Source organism: Rissa tridactyla, chromosome 6 (genome assembly GCF_028500815.1).
Source record: "Rissa tridactyla isolate bRisTri1 chromosome 6, bRisTri1.patW.cur.20221130, whole genome shotgun sequence".
Classification (NCBI taxonomy): Eukaryota; Metazoa; Chordata; class Aves; order Charadriiformes; family Laridae; genus Rissa; species Rissa tridactyla.
Window position 1 is genome coordinate 26,725,008 of NC_071471.1, and position 25,536 is coordinate 26,750,543.

Genomic DNA, 25,536 nt, shown 5'->3' on the forward strand with positions numbered 1-25,536 from the left:
TCAAGTGGCAAGATTCTTTAGCCAGCCCCCCTTGAGACTTTCATCTGTTTTCACAGGTGTGGAGTAAAACACACATTACAAATAGTATGCAAATAAAACAAGGCCAAGGGTATAATCTATCAGTTGATCAGTGGGTTGTTCTGGTGTACAATTGATAAAAAGCAGGACAAAACAGGTTATAAAAGCAGCATAGAACTGAAAAACTGGGTTTTTTTCTTTAGAAAAAGATGTGGGCGCTCTTGGTTCTCATAGGTGCTGCAGCTGTTTCTGCGCACTTGCAGGATCTTGCCTTTGATGGGTAAGAACAGACATCAGGTTTTATATTTGCACAATTTCTTCTGCATGAGCAAATGCCTCTCAATTGACTTACCTGTTTCAAATCCAATCTTTTTCTCCCCTTTCAGGCAGAAGGTTTTTCGTGTGATTCCGCAGAATGATGAGCAGGTGGCAATCCTCAATTCCCTTGCCAGCAACATAGAGGTAAAGAACTTGGGGAAAGGGCCATATTGCATTTGAAAGGAACATTTCTCATTTTGTTCAACTAACATATATCTTAAAAAAAAAAAAAAAAAAGTCATGCTACTGGATTAAAGACCTGATCTTGATTCCATTCAAGTCAGGTGGACTGTTTCTTCAGAAGGAACAAGACAAGGTGATAAAGCTAGAGCTATGCAAATACATTCTAATACCTTCCTAGAAAGTCCGGTTAATCCAGTCTGAATATCAAATTGCCCACCAGAATTTCTTAATAGAATAAGTTAATCCGAAATGCTGTATTCAGTGAGGTGCTTTCAAGAATGTATTAGATAAAATACGGAAATTGCAACTACCAGAAATTTCACCATTACAGGCAAAAACATTTTGCTCATGTAAACAATCTAAGAATCCATACTCCCAACAAATTGAGCTTTTCTTTGACCTCCAGTCTCTCGTGTCATCTTTTCTTCTCTGACTTTCCTTTAAAGCTTTCTTTCTCTCCATCCAAGCTGCACGTTTCTTGCTGACCTTGATGTAGATATATGATGACACAAGGACATGAGAAAAAACAATAAAGACAGCAAATGTGTTTTCAATATTTCTCTTCAGCTTTGATGTTGTAAAATAGCTGTTGGTGAAAAAGAAACCATTATCTGTAGGATGAAAGGATGGTATTTTTAACAAAGTACAGATGTGGAGAACTATCTTCAACAGGCTAGTATAGCATGCTGGAACAGTGTTCTGTAGAAGAATGTACTATTGGAATGGTGCTGCCAATATTAAGAATATTAATACACCATGCTTGCTTTTAAGTGTGTAGTATAAAGGGATTGTTCCTTTTCTTTTTAGCAAAGAAAATATCCCTGGACTACCATTGTTATACAAAACAATCAGTCAGGACTGATGTAGTAGTATATCCTGGGATAGTCATCTTGCTTAAAGACACGTAATTCATGAATATGCCCACCAGCCCCAATTTCCTTTATATTCATGAGATGAGAGGCTGAAAAGGCATTAGGTTGGCAAACCAGCTTTACTTTCCTTGGTCTTTAATAGGCGCTAAATCCAGAGATCTGGAAACTGACTTCAGCAAAAATACGTGAAATAGTAATAGCACTGCCGTTTGTTCATCCTGAACTAAATATCTTCCAAAGGCACAGGTTCCTCATACCACTTTTAGTGAACTGAGTTTTAAAAGAGCTCATCCAGACAACAGTCTTTCCCCGGTGATTTAAGTAAAGTACTCCTGTGGCATCCCCCTGCTACTGAGTCAGGAGTCTGTTTATGTCTAACAGTTACAGGCAAAAACTTCCAATGAAATCTGTACAAAGAGTGAAAGAAGTTGTAAAGACAGTTATAATACTCACAAGTCTGTATGCACTCAGATGCTGTAGAAAACTTGGCATTTGTGCAACTGTCACTGCCATCTTAATCAATTTCCACTTAAAATTTAGGTTGATGCTTCTGGCAAGCAAGGTTGGGTCAGTGTAACAGGACAGGAATTAAATTTGATATATTAATCACAATCAACATCACCATCAGACATACACCCACCTAAAAATCACAGCTATACGTATGTATGTATGTATTTGTGTATGTATTCATTTGGTCTTCTTTCAGGTTGACTTTTGGCAGCCAGACTCTGTCACACTGGTAAGGCCAAAAATGCAAGTTGATTTCCGAGTTGAAGCTGACACCTCTTTTGAGGTTGAAGATCTTTTGAAAGAAAGTGGAATGGAGTATAGGTAAGTTTGTTCTCACTACTGTATTTTGAATGGAAGGAGATTAAATACTGGGGAAAATGTGTTTGATCTTTTCATACTGGCCAACTGATCTTCCTGTCAGGAACTTCATCCCTCCTGTGGGTGAAGTTTCCAGGGTTCAGCTTTCCTGTGGTAGTTCAAATGGACTGTAGCTGCTCTGAGTTAAAGGGGTGAGGTGAAATGCTGATAGAGGTAAGAGACAGGAAGCAAAGACTACTACTACCAGGAATTTCCCGGAGGTGAAAGCTCACTGCAGTACACAAAGGTGGAGTACAGAGGGGACAAGAAAAATTGCCCATTAAAGACAAAATGCAGCAAAGGTCTAGAAAGAGCCAGAAAGTACACCAGATGGGTTTGCATGATAGTATCAGGGAACTGAAGACAGAAAATGGGCCCCAAGGGTTCCCACTGAGTTCTCTAACCTGCAGAACAACAGCTAGAGGGGCAAAAAAACGCAACTGGTGACAAAGAGAAGGCAGTTGCCAGGTGAAGGGCTAAAGGAGTGGGGAGAACAGATTCCTAGGACAGCCTTGGGGTTACTCAAGTCACACAGCAAATCCATAGCAAGGATTGCTTCAGAGAAAGCTCTTAATTAGCCTACATATTTTGTAAGTATATTACGCAGAAGTAAGAAAGCCCTGAGTTTCCATAACCGAATACAACTGTAGCATAAGTGGAGTGAATAGACCACACTGCCACATTACACATCCCCGAGAATGGAATCATTGTAGTGAGCAGCACTAATGGGAGGGGAAGGAGAAAAGAGCAGGACCAGTCAACTGCTTATACTTCAAATATTCCAGTCACTGGGCGAGCATTAATCAAGGATGAGAAGTTGACTTTGGGCTGGAGTGGAGTGGGTCTGCCTGTCATCATTGCTCCTTTAGCTCCACCTGAGCTTTGCAAATTGTCTCGGCCCATCTTGATTATCAGGCTTCCTCAATGTGTAATGGATATTCTGTCAACATCATGTACTCAGACGCTGAAAGTCAGTGTTATTTGATCAAATTCTCATGACTTCATTTGGATGGGTGGAGAGTTTTTCTCTCTCAGCCCCATTGTTGTTGCCACTAGAACAAACTCCTTCATTGGAGACCACACAGTTCTCATTAAACATTACTTTCATGATCTGCTAAATCCAAGGATAATCCATCCCTAAACTTACTGGCCTCACGTTAGCTATGTCTGATTTGGATGCTGCTGGGGGAACAGAATCTAAAAACATTCTAGAAGAAATCATTTTCAATAATGCCACAGCCCACATACAGCACAGAATCCAATTTCAGTGGAATTTCCTCTTTGGCAAAGGAAGAGTTACTCTACATGTGTTAGTTTTTCCTATAATATTCACGAACTCCCTCAGGTCCATGCACAAATCTTTTGATTGCAACAAAGGCCATAATGTCTGGAAGGCGTCCCTGACAAACTTGAGTGGAGCGTCCTTGTGGCAAAGCAAGCTGTTACAATTCTTTTGAAGTGCAGCTGCAATGCCGTGACATCATGTCAATGTAGTCATTTGCACTGTTTGTTCTGAAGGCTGGTGTCGCCTCACAAACTGGCCTCCTGCTCTTCTATCCAAGTCACAAATGATCAAGGACATATTCTGGATGAATAAGATTTGTAAGAATGTTAATACAAGCACTGGAAAAACAAGAGAACTTAATTTTTTGATAGCCAAGGTTGAAATACAAGTGAAAGGTCCTCAAGAGTGTGCTCAACAATGAGCTGTGCTTCTGTGTCAGCCCCAGGGAAAGATCCAGAGAGGATGCTGGGGTTTTCTTGCCATTGTTTGTTCTACTTTAATAGCCCACCTCACATGCAGTAAAATAGCTTGGAGGATGGATAATGCCACCTGCAACAGAGCTGTCAAACCGCACCTAACCTTTGGAAGCTTGGTTTGATAAAGAACTTAATCAGACAAACATCTCTGGGTTGCTGCATGGGATTGTTACGTTGCTGCAGCCTAACTGTCCTCCAGTCCTGTAAATTCAAGCGAGGGCCCTTTTCCTATTGAGGCAGAGGCAATCTGGCAACATGAGGTCAGCCCAGAGCTCATTTTCTGCACGCGCTCTGTCTCAGCATTGCCATTCCTCCTAAAGCAAACTGTTGCCACCCTGGAGGTTTGTTAGTATGGGAGTAAGTAGGCAGCTGCTAATTAGGAGGAATCATTCTAGCGGCAAGGTTGAGGCAGGAAGTAGGTTGAAACTTAAACCTAATATATTTTATTTTCAAACACATAAATCAACCCCCCCACATTTCACTTCACAATCCATGCAGCCTTAATTCCAGGAAAACCCTGAAAAGTCTATCTGGTGCTTGCTTTCCTGCTAGCAAATTCTATGCTTCTCTTTACACTTTTCGTGGTGCCTTATTGCAGAGTTCTGATTGACAACCTGCAGGCTGCAGTGGATGCCCAGTTTGACAGCAAAGCTCGTACCACCAGTCACAGCTATGAAAAGTACAACAACTGGGAAACGGTAAAGTCTAGAAGTTTGCCACTTTTTTAGCTTGGTACCTTATCCTCTGTAGGCAAAATTGCTTCCGATATGCTTCCAGCCTTCTTCCCTTTTCCTCTTCTGTTACATACATTAATACGATAACTCCTTCTCCAAACTCTCTTTCCTCGTCCCCTTTAGTGCTCATTACCAAGTTAATTTGTATAACCCATCCCCCTACACCAATTTCCCCTACTTCTGCTCCCAGTGCTGCAAAGAAACTCTGGCAGAAATTCAACGACCAGGCTGACGTGCTTACTACTAGTTTTCTCTTTCCTTTTCACTCCTTCTCCCACCTCCTCTGCTAAAAAACTTGATTCCATTTCTTGCCCCAATTCTAACCCTTCATCTTCTACCACAAGCTCTCCCCTTCCTCCCTCTTTTTTGTCACAGCTATGCTCATTTCTCTGGACATGTAATCTTGACCACGTCACTTTTCACAAGTTTGCATCACATTGCATCACAGTTCTTATATTTCAAAGTATGACAATCTCCCTTTCATGTCTTTCCTTGCAAAAATCTATCATTTTTGTGCTGATCATTGCCCACTAAGCACGTTACATTTTCAAATGAGAAAAATTGTATTTCCTCTCCAAGTAGTATCTATAGATCATACACAGAACTAATCAATTTTTTTCCACCAGAACTCTCCTAAAAAAAAATTCTCTTTTTACAAGGCTATTAAAAAATAAAAACCAAAAGCTCCTCTGACTCTGCAAAGGTTATTAGCATGCAAAAAACCATCAACATCCATAATGTCAACTGTTATTTCTAGTATTCTCTTGCCAGTTTGTCTAGATCTGTCTGCTGTTTCCTGTCTTTTTCTAAGTTCATAGATAGCTCTTTGGGCATGAAATGCTTTTTTTGTGTGGATGTGACAACTTTTCTGTGAGCTTCTGAAGGCACCTGTAACAAAGGGAATCTGCTCCAATATTAAGATAATAAAGGCTGTTATTACTTCCTGTAAATAATAAGTAGAATGAAGGAAACTTTCTTTCTTTTGTATCTGGCATTGGTGGACCGTTCCTACAAATCCCTGTCTAGCACTTCTGTCAGTAATTCAAGAATGATGATGAATAAAAGAGCCACGAAACTCAAAAACATTACAACATGTAGAAGATTTAAGGAATTCAATCTACTTAGCTTAACAAGGAAAACAGTTTTCTTTTGTTAAGAGAGCTTAAGGGTTGACAAGGTCATAACTATATAGGGTTAACATTCAAAGGGTTTTGTAATCCACCAGCCATACTCCAATGACTGGTTTAAATAAATTCATATTAAAACAATCAATTCGGATACATAGCTCTAGTACAAATAGGAATTCATTCTTGGAAATCTACAAAATGTGTTAAATATTAGGTCAAGTTAGATGCTCAGAAGGACCATTCTGGTTTGAAGCCTGTGAATTAATTACTCTGGACCGGAGGACAGAGACATCAGTAAATTTAATCTCCTTATTAAACAGATAGCTGCCTGGACTGCTGATATCGCTGCTCAGAACCCAGACCTTGTCTCTCGCAGTGTAATTGGGGAAACATACGAAGGACGGCCAATGTACATTCTCAAAGTAAGTGCTTTGATTTCTTTGTGCCAGACTTTTCCTCTGTTAACTTCCACAATATTAAAACACCAATGATGCTAAGATAGTAATATATATTTTGCAGAAAATCTAGTACATTTTGTTCACTACTACTGTGATTTGTTCAACTTAAGATTTTTTTTTAAAAAGGGACATAATGAAATATTAGAAGTTCAGACATATAAATATAAGCACGCTCCTGAGAGCTACTTGAATGGTCATGGACCTTTATGTTCTCTCCATTTGTTGTTTGTAAACCCATTTACTCTAAAAGGATCTATAAATGTCAGTTTCTCTAGTGATAGGCAACAAATTTGTTTGTATCTTCATCATATATAATTTTTTGGCATAACTTTTATGAATCAGTAAGATATGATGACTTAAATAAAGGTGAAAGGATAAAGATTACTTGCCCAAAACGGCATAAGCATTTACAGTAGTTTATCATTCAAGCAAACAAGATCAACTCTTACAGACACTACAGGAAATAAATCAACAGCAGAATAATCAAATAATTGGGGGTGTGGTGTGTGGAAAGCTTATCTACATGAATAAAAATGAAATTATTAAGAGCCTATTGTTTTAGCTCGAATATCATGATCAGCTACAGCTGAGAGCACCCCATACATTTCCATTTAACAAAGGAATGCTGTATTTGTATAAAGTTTGACTTTTTAAGGTCAGCAAGCTGACTGACTTGTTCTGCATACAAATTATTTTGTTTAAGACACGGAGGTTTTTGTTGTTTTTTTTTTCTCAGATGGGAAAAAGTGGTCCAAATAAGAAGGCCATCTTCATGGATTGTGGTTTCCATGCAAGAGAGTGGATCTCCCCTGCTTTCTGCCAGTGGTTTGTGAAAGAAGTCAGTAAGCTTAACGATGAAAAAATATTTTACCAAATGCAACTATGTTTAAGAAAATCTTAAGTGAGCAGCAAGAGCTGAGGCAGCTGCAGATTGCCTTTTTGCCTCTAAATACCTGTCTGCAAATCCCTTCTCTCACCTCAGATGGTTAGGGTGTAACTACTTAAACTAGATCTTAATGGTTGGACCTGTAATCTTTCAGCAGCTTAAGACTATCTAAAAGCATTTGTAAGAGATACTGACAACTACAAGGGTTACTTACACAGTCTATAAATTCCTTTTTGCACCTGTAGTCAGAGAAAGGTGAGAGATAAGAAAACAGGTCTAGTAATACTATAAACATAGTCACGTTCTTCACATAGCCATAAGGAGTAGGGAATAAGGAAATTCAAGGGCACATCAGAAGGCATCTGAATGCCTTTCAGAACAGCTGCCTTCCTACAACTTCAGGTGCCATAATCCCTGCAACCAGCTTTACTCAGTAAGGCAACAGAGAGAGTGGAAACCCACGCTGAGCTAAGCACAGAGTGCACTGAGGAAACATACCCAAGAGAGGAGGATGATTATAGATGAAGCTCCCTAAACTCCACTCAGGAAGAGGGAAATGCATGTACGTCCCTTTGAGCTGTCGCTTCAAGTTGTACAGGATGGTTTCTAAAACATGAAACCATATTCAGAAAAGAGCCACACAGGTGAAATTAGCTTCGCTTCAGGCTCGGACACTTTAGGCCTTGAATTAATTTTATCTCCTTTGTCTTTTCCTTCTCCTCACCACCAATATAAAGCAGGTGAGAGTTATCAAATGCTGCACAGTCTTCTCTACAGAGAAGAGGTATATTCCCTCTCAGTGGAGGGAGATCAATCAACTTAGCAGAACAACTCACTGACTGAATCTCAAATTTTGTAAGAATTCATGCTTGAAGAGTAAAAAAAACCAAACAACAATGTCCAGAAGCAGCAGCTGGGATTTAAAACCCAAGGAAAGGAAAGCCAAGGTACGTGAGTGAGTCACGCTGGCAGAGGCATTCATTGGTGGCAAGTATAATCTCAGTCTGATCAGCCAGCCATGCGGTTTTGTGTAGGGAGCGGTGGAAATTGAAAGTGACATCTCAGTGGAGTCAATGGGAATGTGATTTCATTATCTCCTAATAAGGCTGCAGACAGTATGTGCTACCATTTTTCTCTTAGCAATTCACGTCACTACGGCTGTCATTTTCACTGTCTGGTCACTTAATTAATGGGTGTACCTGACACCAGCAGTGGCTCTGCTCAGTGGATCCAAGCGTGGATAGACAGAAGTGCTTTAAAAGTGCAGTCCTCTGAGCGTCATCAGTGGTTCACTTGGGATTGCTTCTAGACATAAAAGTAAAAAAAAAATAAATAAATAACCAACTAGAGAAAAACATGAGCAAAGTGGATTGTTATATGTATCTCCGAAAAAAAACAAGTGTAAGAAAAATAAAACAGGAAAGAAAAAGTTCTAGTGATCTGAAACTGCTTTTCTAGATTCTACAGTCAACCTTCCCACCTGGTAGTCACAGAACAATAGATACCTTCCTCCATTGCATTGCTCCCTGTGTTGTCCTTTGGTCCTTTACATCTGTGTAAAGGAAACACGGGTGCAACACACTTCTTAGAGCACATTTCCATGATCATTGCATGCTCCCTCAACAGTGATATAAATCTGTGAACAAGCATACAAAGTGCCAAGCCATGAACAATCGGGATCTACAGGTTTATGGCACGAGTTCTTATGTTTGTTATTTGATGTACGCATCTGGAAAAGTGCAGGGAAAAATCTGCCTCCCTGTGAACACGTGCATCCACAGCATTATGACTGGAAGTGCGTAAGGATGTTCTTTGGAAATATTCTCTAAATTTTGGTTATTGGTGAAATTTCTCTGCAGAACAGATATAAAAATATGGGAATAATGATTTTTTCCTTCTCACATAAATTAAAGCCAAGCCTTTAAGGTGTCAGGATGTAGAGAGAATATATGGACAGGAACTTTGCTCTGTCCGTAAACAAGAAGCTAGTAGATGGAAATCTCTTTCCAGTGATTTAATATCCTGTTCAAAATCAACACCGCTTTACCATATAATTTATCTACCAGAATGAGATGGCTTTCTAGCAGCAGTGTAGTTTAAGTCAGTGTAAATCCTCTAAGTCTATGTAGTATCATAGAGCTGCCATCTCACGTGGTGCAGTGACCTGGATGACTTTGCTCACCACATTCAGTAATTCCCGATCCAGACCCAGACCTCTAAATTCACACAGGAGATACAGATCTATGAACGTATCATCAGCTTTTTCTACTTTTCTCCAACTAGGCTGTTGAGACCTATGGAAAAGATACTGTCATGACCACGCTTCTCGACAGCTTGGACTTCTATGTTTTGCCTGTTGTTAATATCGATGGTTACGTTTACACTTGGACCAATGTAAGTACATTCTTCTTACTCAAGAAGACTACTGCTGGAAAAGCCAACTGTTAGAACTTTCTCTTACTTTTGATCTGTGCTTCACCATTCTATTTCAGGACCGCATGTGGAGAAAGACACGCTCTAAAAATGCTGGTAGCCGTTGCATCGGTACAGATCCCAACAGGAATTTTAATGCTGGCTGGTGCAGTAAGTGTCTCCTAACAATAGCCGCAAGCGATCATACAGAGGTGCAATAGCTAAGATGCTTCATTATAGATTTTCCTTACCTGATGATTGGTCTAGCTCAAGCTTGAGTGAAGACCAGTATAGCATTGTGGAGTAGCTTGTGTTCAATATTTGGGGCAGTTTGGGGCAAAAAAGACTTTGGTTACTAGCATAATCAGTATGGCTGCTTCTATGAATGTATATATATGCATACACATATGCATATATATGAACATATATACACTTACACACACATACACATATATACACGCACACACGTGTGCACTCTTCTATGAGTTCAGAACAGAAACTGAAAGAGTTTGCTTTTGGTTGGTTTCACTCGGTGGACAGGGGTTTCTTCTGAGTGGTTTCCACTTGGTTGGTTCCTGGAAGCGTCCTAGAAATGGAAGAGATACGCAAGGAGAGGATTATTAAGTACTGAAGCAAATCAATATCCCAAATAACTTAGATAATACAGAACTTTACATCAATACTCATGTTCTTCCAACTAAGCACACTGTAGAGGGCATATTTATTTAATGCTAGGTCATGTTGCCCAGCGTCTTAACTATACAATAAAGTATTCTCTCCTCTGATATGGCACGTGTGTCAGTAGGATTTCCAAGGCTTATCTACAAAACATGACTCTCCTAACAACCAACTTTTTTCATTAAATTCTCATTAAATTCACCTTTCTTCCCAGCTCTTGGGGCCTCAAAAAGCCCCTGTGATTCCACTTACTGTGGCTCGGCACCTGAGTCTGAAAGGGAGACCAAGGCTTTGGCTGATTTTATTCGTGAACATCTTTCTACAATCAAGGCATACTTGACGATTCACTCCTATTCCCAGCTGCTACTGTTTCCTTATTCGTATGCTTACAAATTACCATCGAATTACGAGGAACTGGTAAGTCTCTTTGTCATTTTGACATAACGAAAAGAATAAGTAAAAATCATCACTTGTTATTTAGGTCCATTTAACTTCAAGCAGTTTAACATCTGGAAAGAATCTGTACTGCCAGTTTTTGAAAATACTTCAGTCTTTCATAGCAAGAACAAGGGAAATCATGATGGCTTCAAGACAGTTCAAGCACAGGATAAACTCAAGAGCCTTATTTAATTTCCATATACACAATGAATTTGACACAAGGTCAGGTTTGTCTTCCAGTCATGCTACACAGAAATCCACTATGCTGTGCAGCACTGCTTCTTCCCGACTCGAGTTTGCTGTGTAGGTAGCTTTAATACATGACATGGAAACATTATGCCCTGTAAGTCAAGCTAACGGCTTGACAGATTGTAGTATCTAGGAAATGACTGAACTGGTATCATCAACAGCAGACAAGGATCTCTGTCTACCACTTCCTACCGAACCTTGGTTCGCACTTAAGTAACATGGTGAAACTCCTATTGATACAGGTTCAGGACAACAAGGCAGTTTTTATCAAATGTATAATTAAAAACAGTTAAATACAAAACAGGTAAAACGTTTCAGTTCTGAGGCCTTTGTAAACAGGCCTGTGTTCAAACACACCTTTTATTTGGAAGAGGAGAGGATGAATGAGGTGTTTTAAAGGACAATGCCTCTTCCGTTCACCCTAGAAAGGCCACACTCTAATACCATTTAAATAAGATAACTATAGTCTGGATTTTTTTATTTTTATGTTTTTTGTCCTTAAAAATAGAGAGAGGATTTAAAACGACTAAATGTGTATAAAAGTTGTAAACATTTTAGAAGGCCAAAAATCACCAATCATGAATAATAAGATGACTTCAGTTCTCTGGCGTATTAGCAATTAGAAGCTGTCAGCAGGGAAAAAAACATAGCAAAATAAAATAAACAAATCTTGATTCCCTCTCTTTCCTGGATGCTGCCAAAAGTCCAAGGCAACAACGCTGTGTGTTGCTCGGCTGTGCAGGTTTGACAGATTTATGAGTGCTCCCAAACAGATGTCATGATTCTGAAGCACAAATACAAACTGGGTCCAACAGTGAAGTTTCTTGTTGCATTTTTTACAGCTTAAAAGAGAGAATAAAATTAAGATGAGGATTTGGGTTTCATAATTTATATTGCAGAAATTTTTAATTGCAATTATTCCAGGGAACTGTAGTAATTTCTTGTCTTCAGTTTTTACAAAAGCTTCACATTTCACACATTGGAGGTGAATCTAAAGTAATAAAACAACATAAAACCCTTGAAGCTTCTTTGTTGTCAAGATCACAAAGTTCCCATGTGTTAAAGATTTGCATGACATTCTGCCCTATTTTTTGAATCAAGAGCAAATGTGATGAAACATAACTAAAAGTACAGCATGTTTCTCACAGTATTAAATGGGAAAAGTTTACATTGACAAGTCATTATTAAAACAATTTGTAACAATAAGAAAGAACCTATTTGCTTTTCTAGGTTTTCAAATTCTTTTATTAAATCAAAATTTTATATTAGCAATATTCTATTCTAATACACAGTAAAAATTAATGAATCACCCATACTAAGGTTCTACAATTTTTATCAATAAAAACTCTCCTTTCCTGACTTAGAGGACAATTCTGCTGTTACCATTCAGCATAAAAAAAAAAATAGCTCAGGAATGCAGGCTATATATTTCTCTTCAACCATTTGATTTCACTTTGTAAGTTAGTCTTTCTAACCTCACTTTATCCTACGTTTTAAATTGGGGCACACTGATCCCAGAGGGAGTTCCATTATTTCCCACTGCAAAGCAATCACAAGTTTCACCATCGTGACAAGGTGACCTTATGAGTGTTTTTCACATCTTAATTAAGGAAAAATATTTCCTCTATTGGTGATCCCAACAAAAAGACAGCAGGATCCCAGAGGTGTTCAACTTGTGCAGTATCTGACTTTTACAAGGGAGGACTTCTCGCCAAAAATCCTTCTTTTGGAGAATGAGATCAGAGTATCACCCAATCAACATTGCCTGTAGTTGGGATAATTAAACAGAAAGGGCCTAATTCGCTCCAATGTCAGTGAATTAAATAGAAAGACTGACTTCAACAGGCTCTGGGTCAGGTTTGAAAGTGCAGCTTTTCAGGTTACTTCAAACAACTAAAACACATTCATTTAATCTGTGACTAAAGAAAGTTTAAGATTTTTCAATCAACAACCAACAAGCAAATTTACTTGCTTGAAATGAGACAGCTACCAAAAGAAGTATTATTTTGTACGCTACTTGTGTTTCATGTCCAAAAGTGCTGTCTAGATTTAGAATTTAGAGAAATGCTGAAGAATGAGAATCTCAACTTTTAATAGAAATTGTCTGGGCAAACAAAAGGATTATAAATCATTTTGCAAATGAAGAAGCAAAATTTATAGTGCCATTATCTTATCTTAGATGTTATTTTTACTCTGACAGATCTAATAAATTAGAGGAAATATAGTTGCAATTTCTTATCTCTTTCAGTGAGGAACTGGACATGTACTTAAACAAAGCCTCACACGTCTGCTTATCATTAACAACATTTTGTTCCATTGTATTTAATCAAACGTAGCATAATACCATGGGGCTTAAGCTGCATTCCAGTGTCTGAGACATAGAAGGGCATCAAAATTGAACAATTTGAGACTGAAGACATTAAGTCTCCAGAAGAGAAAGATCTAGAGAATGCTTGCACCTTCCTTTCCTGCAAGCATACTGAATGGTGTGTCCTTGGGGCTCAAAAGACTTTTCGGTTCACAGCCTCAAGAAATCACCAGAAGGCATAAAACTGTTCTGGTTTTGGTTTCTCAGGTAGAACAGGGCACTCTGAGAATCCCAGACATCCTTTGTGCTCCACTGCCTTGCTATAGCAAATCAGAACCACCTCAAAATTAGTGTAATTTACTTTGAGTTGGGGACTAGAACTATCCCTCAACCACCCCCGGCCCTGGGGTGTAAAACATGACGAAAGTCACGTATGTCCCTTCGTTCCCACAACTTCCCACTCTTCTCCTTAAATGCAAGAGGAACACCGAGGACCTCAACCCCACAGCTCACAAGGGTTCTCCCTTTGTTCAGGGTTGTTCCCTTGTTCCGCCCCCCCCCACCCCCCCCCCCACCCCGGGGTGTTGCACAAAACTTTCACTGTTATCCAAACACTACTTGAACAACAAAAATAAAAACATCCAAGACAGGAAAATCTAGGTCAGGAATTTCTGAGAAGTTACACAATATTCTTGTGATGACACCCTGAAAGAAATATGTCCTCCTTTTGGTGAATCACATTTTGCCTGCTTCATAATCCTCTTGACTCATTCTTTACTATACCCTGGAGTGTTACCCTGCACACAGAATACACGCTTGAATCCATCTCCTACAGAGAACAGAAGCATTAGCTTTTCACAATTAAAAAACGTGCTTGGCAAGACCAGTATCTCTCCACACCCCAAAAAGATTCTTTTCATCTTTATTTTACTATTCACATTTTTGTTCTCTTGCAAAAAGAACTCAGTATTTAATCACACTTTTTATAAGCAGTTCATCCCATATTTTTTTAATCAGTTAATATGTTGGCCTTAGCTTCTTATTAGGTCACCCTACGCTTTCCTCATTTTCAGCAGACAAATCTAGCTTTATCAATTCTTGTTTGTATTTGAATTGGCTCTGAACTAAGATTTGATAGAGCAGAGGAATGTGCATCGTGCCCTTCCTTCCTTTCCAGGTTCAATTCCGTCTCAGTTAAATAACAAACGCAGTGCCAAATACATGTCTGCAGGCAGCTCATACTCATTGTCAGATTCATGTATGTGTATTATTACAGTTTGGCAGGCTGCAGAATAATATAATAATTTACAACCCAAGATACTTTTCTAGACACAGGATTTCAGTTTGTATGACTTGAAGGCACACTGGCCACATGGGCTATTGCTTAAGCTCACTGAAATTCACCTTCCATATTGGGTTGGTCTAGCATTTCATTTCCTCTCGAGTGCTTAAAATAGGATACAGTAAAAGTAGAGATATGCCCAGAGTCTGTGCAGCATGCAAGAAGAGTGAATTTCAAATATATTGCATGACTCTGTGAATATCAGTCTGATTATTTAACCTGGGAGCAAAGTATTTTCACTCCTGACTTTATTCTAAATGTGTTTAAGATATATGAAGACCTGTGGGTAAGAATTTTTGAACAGCAAAAATCCTGTCATCTAAGAAACTTGGACACACCAGTGAGGAATTGCAACCCATGCTGTTGTTGTATCTGTGCTATTGCAAACTCCTGTGGTGTATTACTTGTTACAAGTAGATATTGTTAAAGTCTACTGGGAAGCACAACAAACAGGAAAGTGGACAGAAAAGCAATATTTGCAATTGGATTCATAGCTCCTCCACCTAGTTTGGCCACAACAAAACTGCTCTGTACTGACAGTCTTACAATTGTGAAAAGGATGTCTTTAGTAGCAGCATCTTCCAGATGAAGCTCATGTATGACTCTGGCTGAAAGACAAGAGTCTCCAACAGGTGTAGGGCACATTCACCTTAACTCAGTCAGACTGGAAACCCTCTCACCAGGGATCGATTTCTTAAACGCTCTCTGAGACTCTCACAGACAAACAGGCTTGCAAAGAAGAAAGCATCATCATACTAAGTCCTCCACTTGGCTGGATTCCCTGAACTCTTGGGGGACGTGCTTAACTATGAGCAACAACAGAATAGTGCACTAAACTACACATCAGTCATGGGCTCTTTTGAGGGGAGTCTGTTTTTATTGGCAAAACAAGAAGCCTCAGAAGTTTAGCTTCATTTGGCTAAGGCTAACTTTGCAAATAACACATTTTCAGACTTTCATTACAAAGGAAGTTGAGGGTCACTTAATCATGGAATCATAGAATCGCCTAGGTTGGAAGGGACCTTTCAGATCATCTAGTCCAACCATCAACGTAACCCTGACAAAACCCATCACTAAACCATATCTCTAAGCACTATGTCTACCCGTCTTTTAAAAACCTCCAGGGATGATGCCTCAATCACTTCCCTGGGCAACCTGTTCCAATGCTTAGTAACCCTTTTCAGTGTAAAAATCTTTCCTAATATCCAGTCTAAATTTCCCCTGGCGCAACTTGAGGCTGTTTCCTCTTGTTCTATGGCCTGTTACTTGGGAGAAGAGACTGACCCCCACCGACCCCCACCTCTCTACAACCTCCTTCTTGAATGAAATCTTGTTTCAGATAAGAAGTGATGGCATACTTTTTTAAAATTTCTATGTAGGAAAAAGTAAAATAATTGTTGTGGTACTTACAAATAAGCTATATGATCTTTTGTAGAAGAATCGTCATTTGATTTGAGCAATTTATCAAATAACTATGGAGCTAAGCACTGCCTAAGGTTAGTACATAGCTCTAACAAGGCTCCTGGTTTAAATTTCTAATTCTTCCAGTGACTCATGGACAAGTCATTTAGTGTTTTTATTCTCAGCAAATTCTCAGTAAAACTTTCCTTGATAATAGCAGCACTGGTAGCCAAGTTACTGGTATTTCCCAAGAGGAGATGCAGCGTCTGTATCATATTTTCCTTGTCTGCAAATTATCGATAATATCATCTACCTCATGCAAATTTGTGAAACTCAACAGATTAATAGTGGTATAAAAAAAAAGGAGTAAAACAGTTTTGAGCAAAGGTCAGATGAAAGCTACCACATATAAGGTGGAAGGTGTTAAGTAGCACATGAGACACAGGTGAAGTGAAAATACAGTTGTCAGCCTCGGGCAAATCAGTTTGCAGTGCAGTGAGGGAAGAGAGCAAGAGGTCCAGTCAACCAGTGAAAAGACTTCTCCAGATCACTGTCAGGGTGAGGGCGAAGGAGTTGTCCACATGCAGCAGCTGCATAATCGACGTCCCTGAAGTGTTTCTAAACAGCTGCAATTTGCTGCCAAATCTAGCCTGATGATACAAGGGTAAAATGAGGGAGATGCTCCCAAAAAAATTACCTATTAGCACACAGAAGATGCTCAGCTTGATAATTTATCTTGTTGGTTCAAAACTCCAGATGTAGGGAGAAAGAGAGGCCAGTCACATATCTTTCATTAAAAGCTAATAACTGAAAAAATAGGTTTAAAGGATGTGAATTATGTAAGATAATGCCTACTGAGAACACAACTCTGCTGTCTCACTGGCCCGTGCACTCTGTACACAAATCAAGCAAAATATTAGTAATTGCTGTGTAAACACAGATGGGTGCTCAGCGCAGGGAGCACTACCTGCTGCTGAAACCACCAGCTCTGTGAGTTCAGCTGCAAGTCAGAAGCTGAAAAGCCATTTCTGCTCCCAGTTACAAGGTATTAATTTGGAGTTATTTCTAGGACTTCAGGGCGCCAGTTGCTTCTCTGCTACTATAACTCTCAGCAAAATTTTCCTTGGAAGAGAGGTATTCTTAACAGTAAAAAAACCCAACCGACAAACAAACAAACCACAACAATTCAGTTAAGCCAGTTACACAAATCACCCAACAGCAAAGAGCATCCTCAAAGGTCAAAAAGATAGCGATGTTTCTCCTTGCAGCTGTATTCCAAATAACATACAGGCTTCAACATCCAAACCACTTTTCAAAAGCTAAATGTTACTTTCCCATTTGGAAAATGCTAGGCATTATTTATATACCTCTGCATAAATCTCCATGTTATTTCCTTTTTATGGATGGTTTTAGTAATTGTGCTATTTTTTAAAAAAAGAAAAAATTTCCTCATATTTTGTATTTATACTCACATATATTTACTTAATTTTTATTATTCCGGCTGTTTAGTATTGTATTATTATTAAGAGGTGGCTTTAGTTCCTACAACGTTGAAATTATTTTTTTTTTTTTACCTTTAGGTTTTGGACTATAAATCTATTAGGAAAACAAATGATAGAGGGTCACTTAAAGGAAAAAAAATAGATATCAAAACTTCTGATGAAGTTTCGTTTCATGATGAAGTCATAAATGCTCAGTCGTGTTTTTCACTTAGAGAGGGTCATTTAAAATACCACCTTGATCTCCAGCCTGGAGAGCTTGAGGAAGCTGTTTATTTGGATTCCAGGCTCTTAACTGCTGGAAATCTCAACTGCTCTCTTTATAAATCTCTTTTTACAACTTCCTGGCCAATAATAAAAAATCCCTCAGGTAAAAAGATTTCCTGACATAATTTTTCTGGTATCTGTTCTAGAATTATTTAAATACATCATTTGGCAGCTGAGTGAAAGGAATGCCCCATTCTTCCCAAAGAGCAGCTCTGCTGTTCTATTTTCCCTACCATGCAGTTTATGAAAGAGAGAGCAAATACTAGTTACCAATAGGTCCATACATAATAGCAGACTATCTTTCTTTACAAATTTAATTTCCACTTTGCATATATTTAAAAAGAGGAAGAATCAGTTTACATTTAAAAATTCATTTACTATTGAGAGAAGATTTGGCTCAACCTCAGCTGCTGATTAAATGTATGTATTATAAACAAAACAGGACTGAAGAAAACATGGTATCACTAGCAGATAGTCTCCAACCTCTACAATTCCCTCAACATGCGTTAAAAATTATTATGGATTTTAAAAAATCAGCTTGTTAAGGGATTAAAGAAACCCAAACAAACAAACAAACAAAAAAACCCAAAAACAACACTGGAGAGAGCTCAGACACCCCGATTCCTCTGAATCCAAGATTGTAAAATGCAAAGCAACAACATTCTTCCTACAATTGCTTGTGTTTGGATAATAGAAAGGCCAGAAACCAAACACCACATTCAGGTACAGCCGATGTTATAGATGGAAGGACAAGCTTCAAATAGTCTTTAGTCTGCCTTGTTTAAATAATCTTAATGTGTTAAATGACCACAGTTTCCTACAGCAAACTCACATAATACTAGGATGTTAAAAATCCAACATTTGGGAATGGGGAAACACTTGCAATTGGGCAATAAATAGGGTGCCAGTGCTAATGCAAACATATTTTGATGCTATTCTGTAGAAGCTGAGAAAGCTCTCTCACTTAACTAAGATTTTCTAAACACATTGTCCAACATGCCATTTTGAGTAATTCACAGGAACACTTGAAGCATAAGGATGAACAGATAATATTTTACAATATATCTTCCACTGGGAAGTAAGCCAGAGTATAACCTACAGAGGAAGAAGGGGCTTGAGGAAATTCCTGGAATAGCAACCCATTCAGCTGTAAGCTATAAAGAAAGATATGGCAACCCATTGCTTATTCTTATATTGAACATCTGCTTTCAAAAATCATTCATAGTTATCATCTGTTAGTAATAGTTTTCATGTTTTATTACCAACATGCTGTATAATGAAGAACTGGAAAAGCCACACGTTCCAAAGAAAAGTCTGTAATTTTCTTTAATGCAAACACACAAAGCTATCGATGGGCCTGATCCAACCCTCACTGAAATCAGTGGGAGTTGAGTGAGTCCCTCTGTGCACAGGAAATGAATTGAAATTAATGAGACTACATATGGTTCCGAGGTAATTTATGCCTTTTTCTGGCTGTTAATATTTATAGGACCTTAATCTGCTTCCACTTGTATCAGCGTTCAACTGTACTGACTAAGCTGACTCTACTCTGAATTTATAGCTGCATGAATAGAAGGAAAAGAAAGGCTATTGTATGTTTGCAATTTACTGTACCAAGTTATTACTATTCTCCAAGATTCTCCTATCTCTAAATCAGATTCCTTATTTAGTTTTATTCCTGTACAGGTTTCTTCTAAGTATAGAAAATTCTGTTACCCTTGCCTATCCAAATTATATTGGACTATACAGCAGGCTGTACATCAATGGAGCAATACACAGACTGGACTATACTCCATCAAAGCTTGGAAGAGCGAGCTCTTTACCGACAAACTCTTTTCACAGCAACAGGACAAGCTCTGCCTTGTCAGCTACTGACATTTGGTCATTTGAATACATGAACAACAGTTCTCAAACAAAAACTTCTCAAGCATGGCTTTTCAGTTTATTCAACAATGTATTTTCTTAGATTCACTCAGAAAGCTTCTGAAAATCTGCATTTATCATTCCTCTTTTCCTACAGAAATCCATTGCTCATGCTGCAGCCAAACAGCTGGCCAGTTTGTATAATACCAAGTATACCTACGGCCCAGGAGCTACAACAATCTGTAAGTACTGGCCTGCATATACTCACTATCTATATTAAGTGCTACTAAGACTATCAAATGCAGTTTTCTAGTGATTCTCATTCTTCTTCTCGAGTAGTCCCCTACTTTCTTCACATGCATAAACTGAGAGGTATAAATGGAACCTGTCATTTCTGAAATATGGGATGTTATATTCCTTAAGGATCCTAGGGAGTGTGTGACCCCCTGGAAGGTAAAGTGATGTGGTAAAGTGTTTAGTGGTAAAATTCATGTGCATAGCATGAATTCCTAAATCGTACACAGCTTAGATTCAAACATAAAAATCTTGACCTGGGATTTTCTGCATTTCCAGTATCTCCAAGTCAAAGTGAAAAGATGATGTGAATCCTGAAGAATGGCTTCAACCACTCTAGCAACACAGATAATTATTTCTTTTACTTTGCATTACGGTCTGAGAAATGCACTAATTACAATTTCATTTATGGGAACTCAGCTGTCAGGATATGGCCTTTGCAATGTCAAAAGTTGAGCTGAGGTTACCCAATCTAGATTTCTAGAACTTTAATATCTCCTATATTTAAGATCTCTTAATTTACTTAAATATGTAAATTAACCTCTTTTCCCTACTTCTGTTTCCTTAAATAATTAAAAAAAAAAAAACTTTAAAAAACCAGTTTCTCTCAATTTTTAGAATACTTATGGAGATTTTGCCTTTAAAAATGTTTTGGTGATGCTTAGCAATTCTGCAGGCTCCTTGCTTAGCAAAAGACACTGCCTTCATTGTACCAAAGTACTGGAAAGGGAGGGTACCATTTGTCCAAAGAAAAAGATGAAGCTGATATCCCCAATCTGCAGTTCTTTCAGATCTGTATGAACCTCAAAAAGCTACTCAGTGAGAGTAGCTTCTGCTACCAAATCTTTTCCTACCAAATCTTTCTAAACAACCCCATGCAAGCATGCCATTCTCCTGTTCCTTAGACATTCCTTACATGGTCACCCCAAAATATTGACAAGGAGGGAGCAGTTTAGCTTGTTACGTTTGCTTGCACGCATCAGCTGGAAAGAAGCTCAAAAATAGCCTAAAATCACAGAAGTTTTTCCATAAGCAAGAAAATTAACTGAATATTCCCCCCTTTTTTTTTTTTCTGTCGTTTCTGCATTTCTGGCCACATGACATGACTCCAAAGTATATCACATTTCAACGAGTAGCCACACTTTCCCAGTTAAGCTTTATTTTATTTTTTTATCAACAGATCCTGCTGCAGGGGGCTCTGATGACTGGGCTTACGATGAAGGCATCAAGTACTCTTTCACTTTTGAGCTCCGAGACACTGGTAGATATGGTTTTGTTCTCCCTGAATCTCAGATAAAGCCAACCTGTGAAGAGACTCTACTTGCTGTTAAATACATTGCCAATTATGTCCTTGAGCACTTGTATTAAAATGGAATTCTAAAAACTATTAAAGAAGGTTTTATTCAAAGATGCCTTCCTTTTTTTTCTTCCCTAAAAATAGGTGCTTATTTCTCTTTACTTAACGTTCCTCGTCATATCCTTGGTCCATCATAGGTCAATAAAATTACAAGTTTGTCAAGAGAAATTATATCTTTTATTAAGGCAACTGATATAGTCAAGGGGATCTAAAAAGAAAGACCACAAGAAGCTTAATCAATTTAAGGTAAAGGTTGCCTTAGTGATTAAAATTATCCTAATTTAATCCAGAGCAAAAGGCAGAGCATTAGAACTTATACAGCCTGAATGCTAAACAGAATGAAAACAGATAGGGGATTCATATAAACGCACCTTCATCCACCCATTCATTGCCTTAACGGCAACAGTAGCAAGGAAAAGTTCACATCACATACTTCTAAAATGATGATAGCTGTGATATGCTCTTGTGAATTTCCTCAAAACCCACCATGGATCTGCCCCGTCACTGAAAACTAGTTTGGATCCAAGGTCACTGCTAATCCAATCTGAACTCAGTGCTGAAGTTTATAATCACTATTAGTTTTAAAGACCAACATTTGATACAAACTATAAACTACCCTGCATTTAAAGTTCTCGCACTCACTACAGTAGCATTTCTCAAAATATTCTGAGAGTCCTGGTACTTCCTGGTGCCCCACATGTGCCTACTGTTATGAGCGGAAGAATCATAAACAGCCATAAAGACTAAGCCTGGTGATAAATGATTAACTGTTTCTTTCATGAGAAGCTGTAAAGAATTATCCCCTCCCAATCAATTTTCTGTACAGGTAATGCGGGTCTGATTGGGTCAGAGTGACTGAGAATGATAAATAGCCACTCTGGGCAGCTTCCTCACGCAGCTGCAGAAAATGTGTTTGGCATTTATTAATGCTGTTTAGAGCTTGGCTAATATGTGACACACTCTGCAGAAAGATGGGGAAAAACCTTATGTCAACACAGAACCTGGCTGATCTCCCTGTTCAGAGCTTCCAGCAATGGCAGAAGACTTCCGCTGCCCGTTGATGCTCCTGGAATTAGCACTCTTTCTGGCAGGTTCCCAGCTGATGCACTCAAAACAGCCCATGAAATGCATCTTACAGAGAAAATGGTTCTCCCAAGAAAATCTCCAAATTCGGACCTGTCAAAAACTAAGTTCTCCTTTTTTGTCTCTTCTCTGTGGAGGGAAATAGAAAAGCAAGGTCCAATTCAAAACGACATTTTCATTTACATGCATAAGAAAAAGAAAGGAACACATCCACTGGCCCACTCCGATTAGCCCAGTAGCACTCAGATTAAACTAGTCCTCACACACGACTGATAAGTGTATGGTTTTGATCAGTGGTGAAACTGAACCCATGTGTGAAAGTAGCATATACCAGGAAAAAGACATGTCATTCTGTTTTGCAAAAGAAGTAGGGGGAAGGGTAAACAACATTACTAAAAATAGCACAGGATACAAGCAGAACATACTGGCCACAGCCACACATGTCACAAAGGGCAGAAAAATAAATTACTCAGAATATACAACATTTTGGCTAATTTTAACTGAGTATTAACTGAAAAAAGGGAAACACCGCACCCATTTTTTAAAAGGGTAGAAAGGAGGACCCTGGGAACTACCAACCTGTCAGCCTCTTCTCTGCGCCTGGGAAGATCATGGAACAGATCCACCTACAAGCTATGCTAAGGCACATGGAGGACAGGGAGGTGATTTGAGACAGCCAGCACAGCTGCACCAAGGGCAAGTCCTGCCTGACCAACCTTGTGACCTTCTATGATGGAGTGACTACATCAGTGGACAAGGGAAGAGCTATGGATGTCGTCTATCCGGACTTCTGTAAAGCCTTTGATATGGTCCCCCACAACATCTTTCTCTCTAAACTGGGAGATATGGATTTGATGGGTCAATGACTCAATGTCCAGATGGAGATTGGTGATGAGTGGTGTCCCTCAGGGGTCCGTGTTGGGACCAGTATTGTTTTTATCTTCATCAGTGACATACAGAGTGGTATTGAGTACACCCTCAGCAAGTTTGTGGACAACACAAAGCTGAATGGTGCAGCTGGCACGCCTAAGGGGTGGGATGCCATCCAGAGGGACTTGAACAAGCTCGAGAAATGGGCCCATGTGAACTTCATGAGGTTCAACAAGGACAAGTGCAGGGTCCTGCACCTGGGTAGGGGAAACTCCCAGTATCAACAGAAGCTGGGGGATGAAGGGATTGAGAGCAGCCCTGCTGGGAAGGATTTGGGGGTACTGGTGGAAGAGAAGCTGGACATGAGCCAACAATGTGCGCTCACAGCCCAGAACGACAACAATATCCTGGGCTGCATCAAAAGAAGTGTGGCCAGCAGGCCAAGGGAGGTGATTCCGCCCCTCTGTTTTTGCCCTGAGGACAACCCACCGGGAGTCCTGTGTCCAGCTCTGGGGCCCTCAGCACAGGAAAGACATGGACCTGTTGGAGCAGGTCCAGACGAGGGCCAGAGAGATGATCAGAGGGCCGGGGCACCTCTCCTACGAGGACAGGCTGAGAGGTTGGGGTTGTTCAGCCTGGAGAAGAGAAAGCCCCAGGGAGACCTTATAGCAGCCTTTCGGTACTTAAAGGAGGCCTACAGGAAAGATGGGGACAAACTTTTAAGCAGGGCCTGTTCTGGTAGGACAAGGGGTAATTGTTTTAAACTAAAAGAGAGTAGACTTAGACTAGATATAAGGAAGACATTTTTTACAATGAGGGTGGTGAAACACTGGAACAGGTTGCCCAGAGGAGTTCTAGATGCCTCACCCCTGGAAACATTCAAGGTCAGGTTGGACGAGGCTCAGAGCAACCTCATCTATTTGAAGATGTCCCTGCTTATTGCAGGTCGGTTGGAGTAGATGGCCTTTAAAGGTGCCTTCCTACCCAAACTATTCCATGATTCTGTGATTAACAACCACCCAGGGACTATCCTGACCATAACTGCATTATGTGGGAAGATATCACAGGCCTTACACCAACTGCAAGCTGAATTCTTGATACTCAGCACCGTTTATCACTAGGAAGGCTCTTGCAGGACTACAGGCAACCAAACACACAATTACAAATACTGTTGAGGGGTAGGTCACGGCACTCAGCAGCTCAGTGTTAGGGTTACCCCAGTTGACTTAAAACTGTGACTCTGAGGCAGGATATGACACATATTTGGTACCTCTGAAAACCACAAAGTCAAATCACAGCAAGGCAGTAATACGTAGCTTTTCTGTGCCTTCTCCGCAGATGGCACTCCTTAGCACCTCTGGTCAAATTACATAGATCCAAAGAAAAGCAGCAATTAAACATGATATATCATCCATGCAGCCTGGAACATAAACCAAAGAATATATGCGAGAAATTTAATTTAAGCAGGAAAGGACATTCTGCTAGCAAGTAAGCTCTTAGAGACACTAAAAGAAAACATGGAGAGGAAGCAAAAGTTCAGCAACAAGTCGCAATGCTTCAAATTTCAGCATTGCTTTCAAGAAGACCATCAAAAATCCATATGCAAAACTGATTGATAACATATTTTCAAAGATGCCATTGTAGTTATTTGGAACCAGTTCCTCAGTTATGAAATAGTTCTTACAGAAAACTAGGAGAGACACAGGAAAATAAATAAAAACATACTATATGCATGATGGATGTACATTTTGACGTTTGTAAAATGTGGGCTTTTTCAACAATTCCAAAGAAAAATTTCCAGTGTTCTCCAAACTGAATCTTCTTGCTTTCTAAAACCAAATAAATGCATAAAGGAACAGTAAATGTTTGATACAAATAGAATTCACCTCACAAACAATCTGTGGTTTTGATTTTTCTTTAATTTCTTTAATTGCACAGCTTAAGCTGAGTCTTTACTGTGAACACTATAAGCCTACACTGCAGTTCTGCATATAAGAATATTTTTAACCATAATCATGTTTATGAAAAAAAAAGCCATGAAAAAACAGGGAAGTAACTCTGCAGCCCTGACATACCTGGGAATTTTGTCAAGAATGGAGGACTCTAGCAAAGAAATACCATCAATACGTATTCACAGCAAGGAAGGCCAGGGGTGTCCTGGGTTGAATTAGGCAGAGCAGTGCCAGTGGGTCAAGGGAGGTGGTCCTTCCCCTCCACTCAGCCCTGGTGAGGCCAAATCTGGAGAGCAGGG

The 25,536-nt window shown here is 39.3% G+C and overlaps 1 protein-coding gene across 1 annotated transcript; it reads left to right on the top strand.

Moving 5' to 3' along the window:
• The first annotated feature begins 227 nt into the window (after positions 1-227).
• Positions 228-21,343, top strand: CPB1 (carboxypeptidase B1). Its single transcript, XM_054205658.1, has 11 exons — positions 228-298; positions 405-480; positions 2,098-2,222; positions 4,618-4,717; positions 6,201-6,302; positions 7,075-7,176; positions 9,508-9,618; positions 9,717-9,807; positions 10,529-10,731; positions 19,839-19,923; positions 21,156-21,343. Exons 1-11 carry the CDS (start codon positions 228-230, stop codon positions 21,341-21,343), a joined length of 1,254 nt encoding a protein of 417 aa, XP_054061633.1.
• The last annotated feature ends 4,193 nt before the right edge of the window (positions 21,344-25,536 follow it).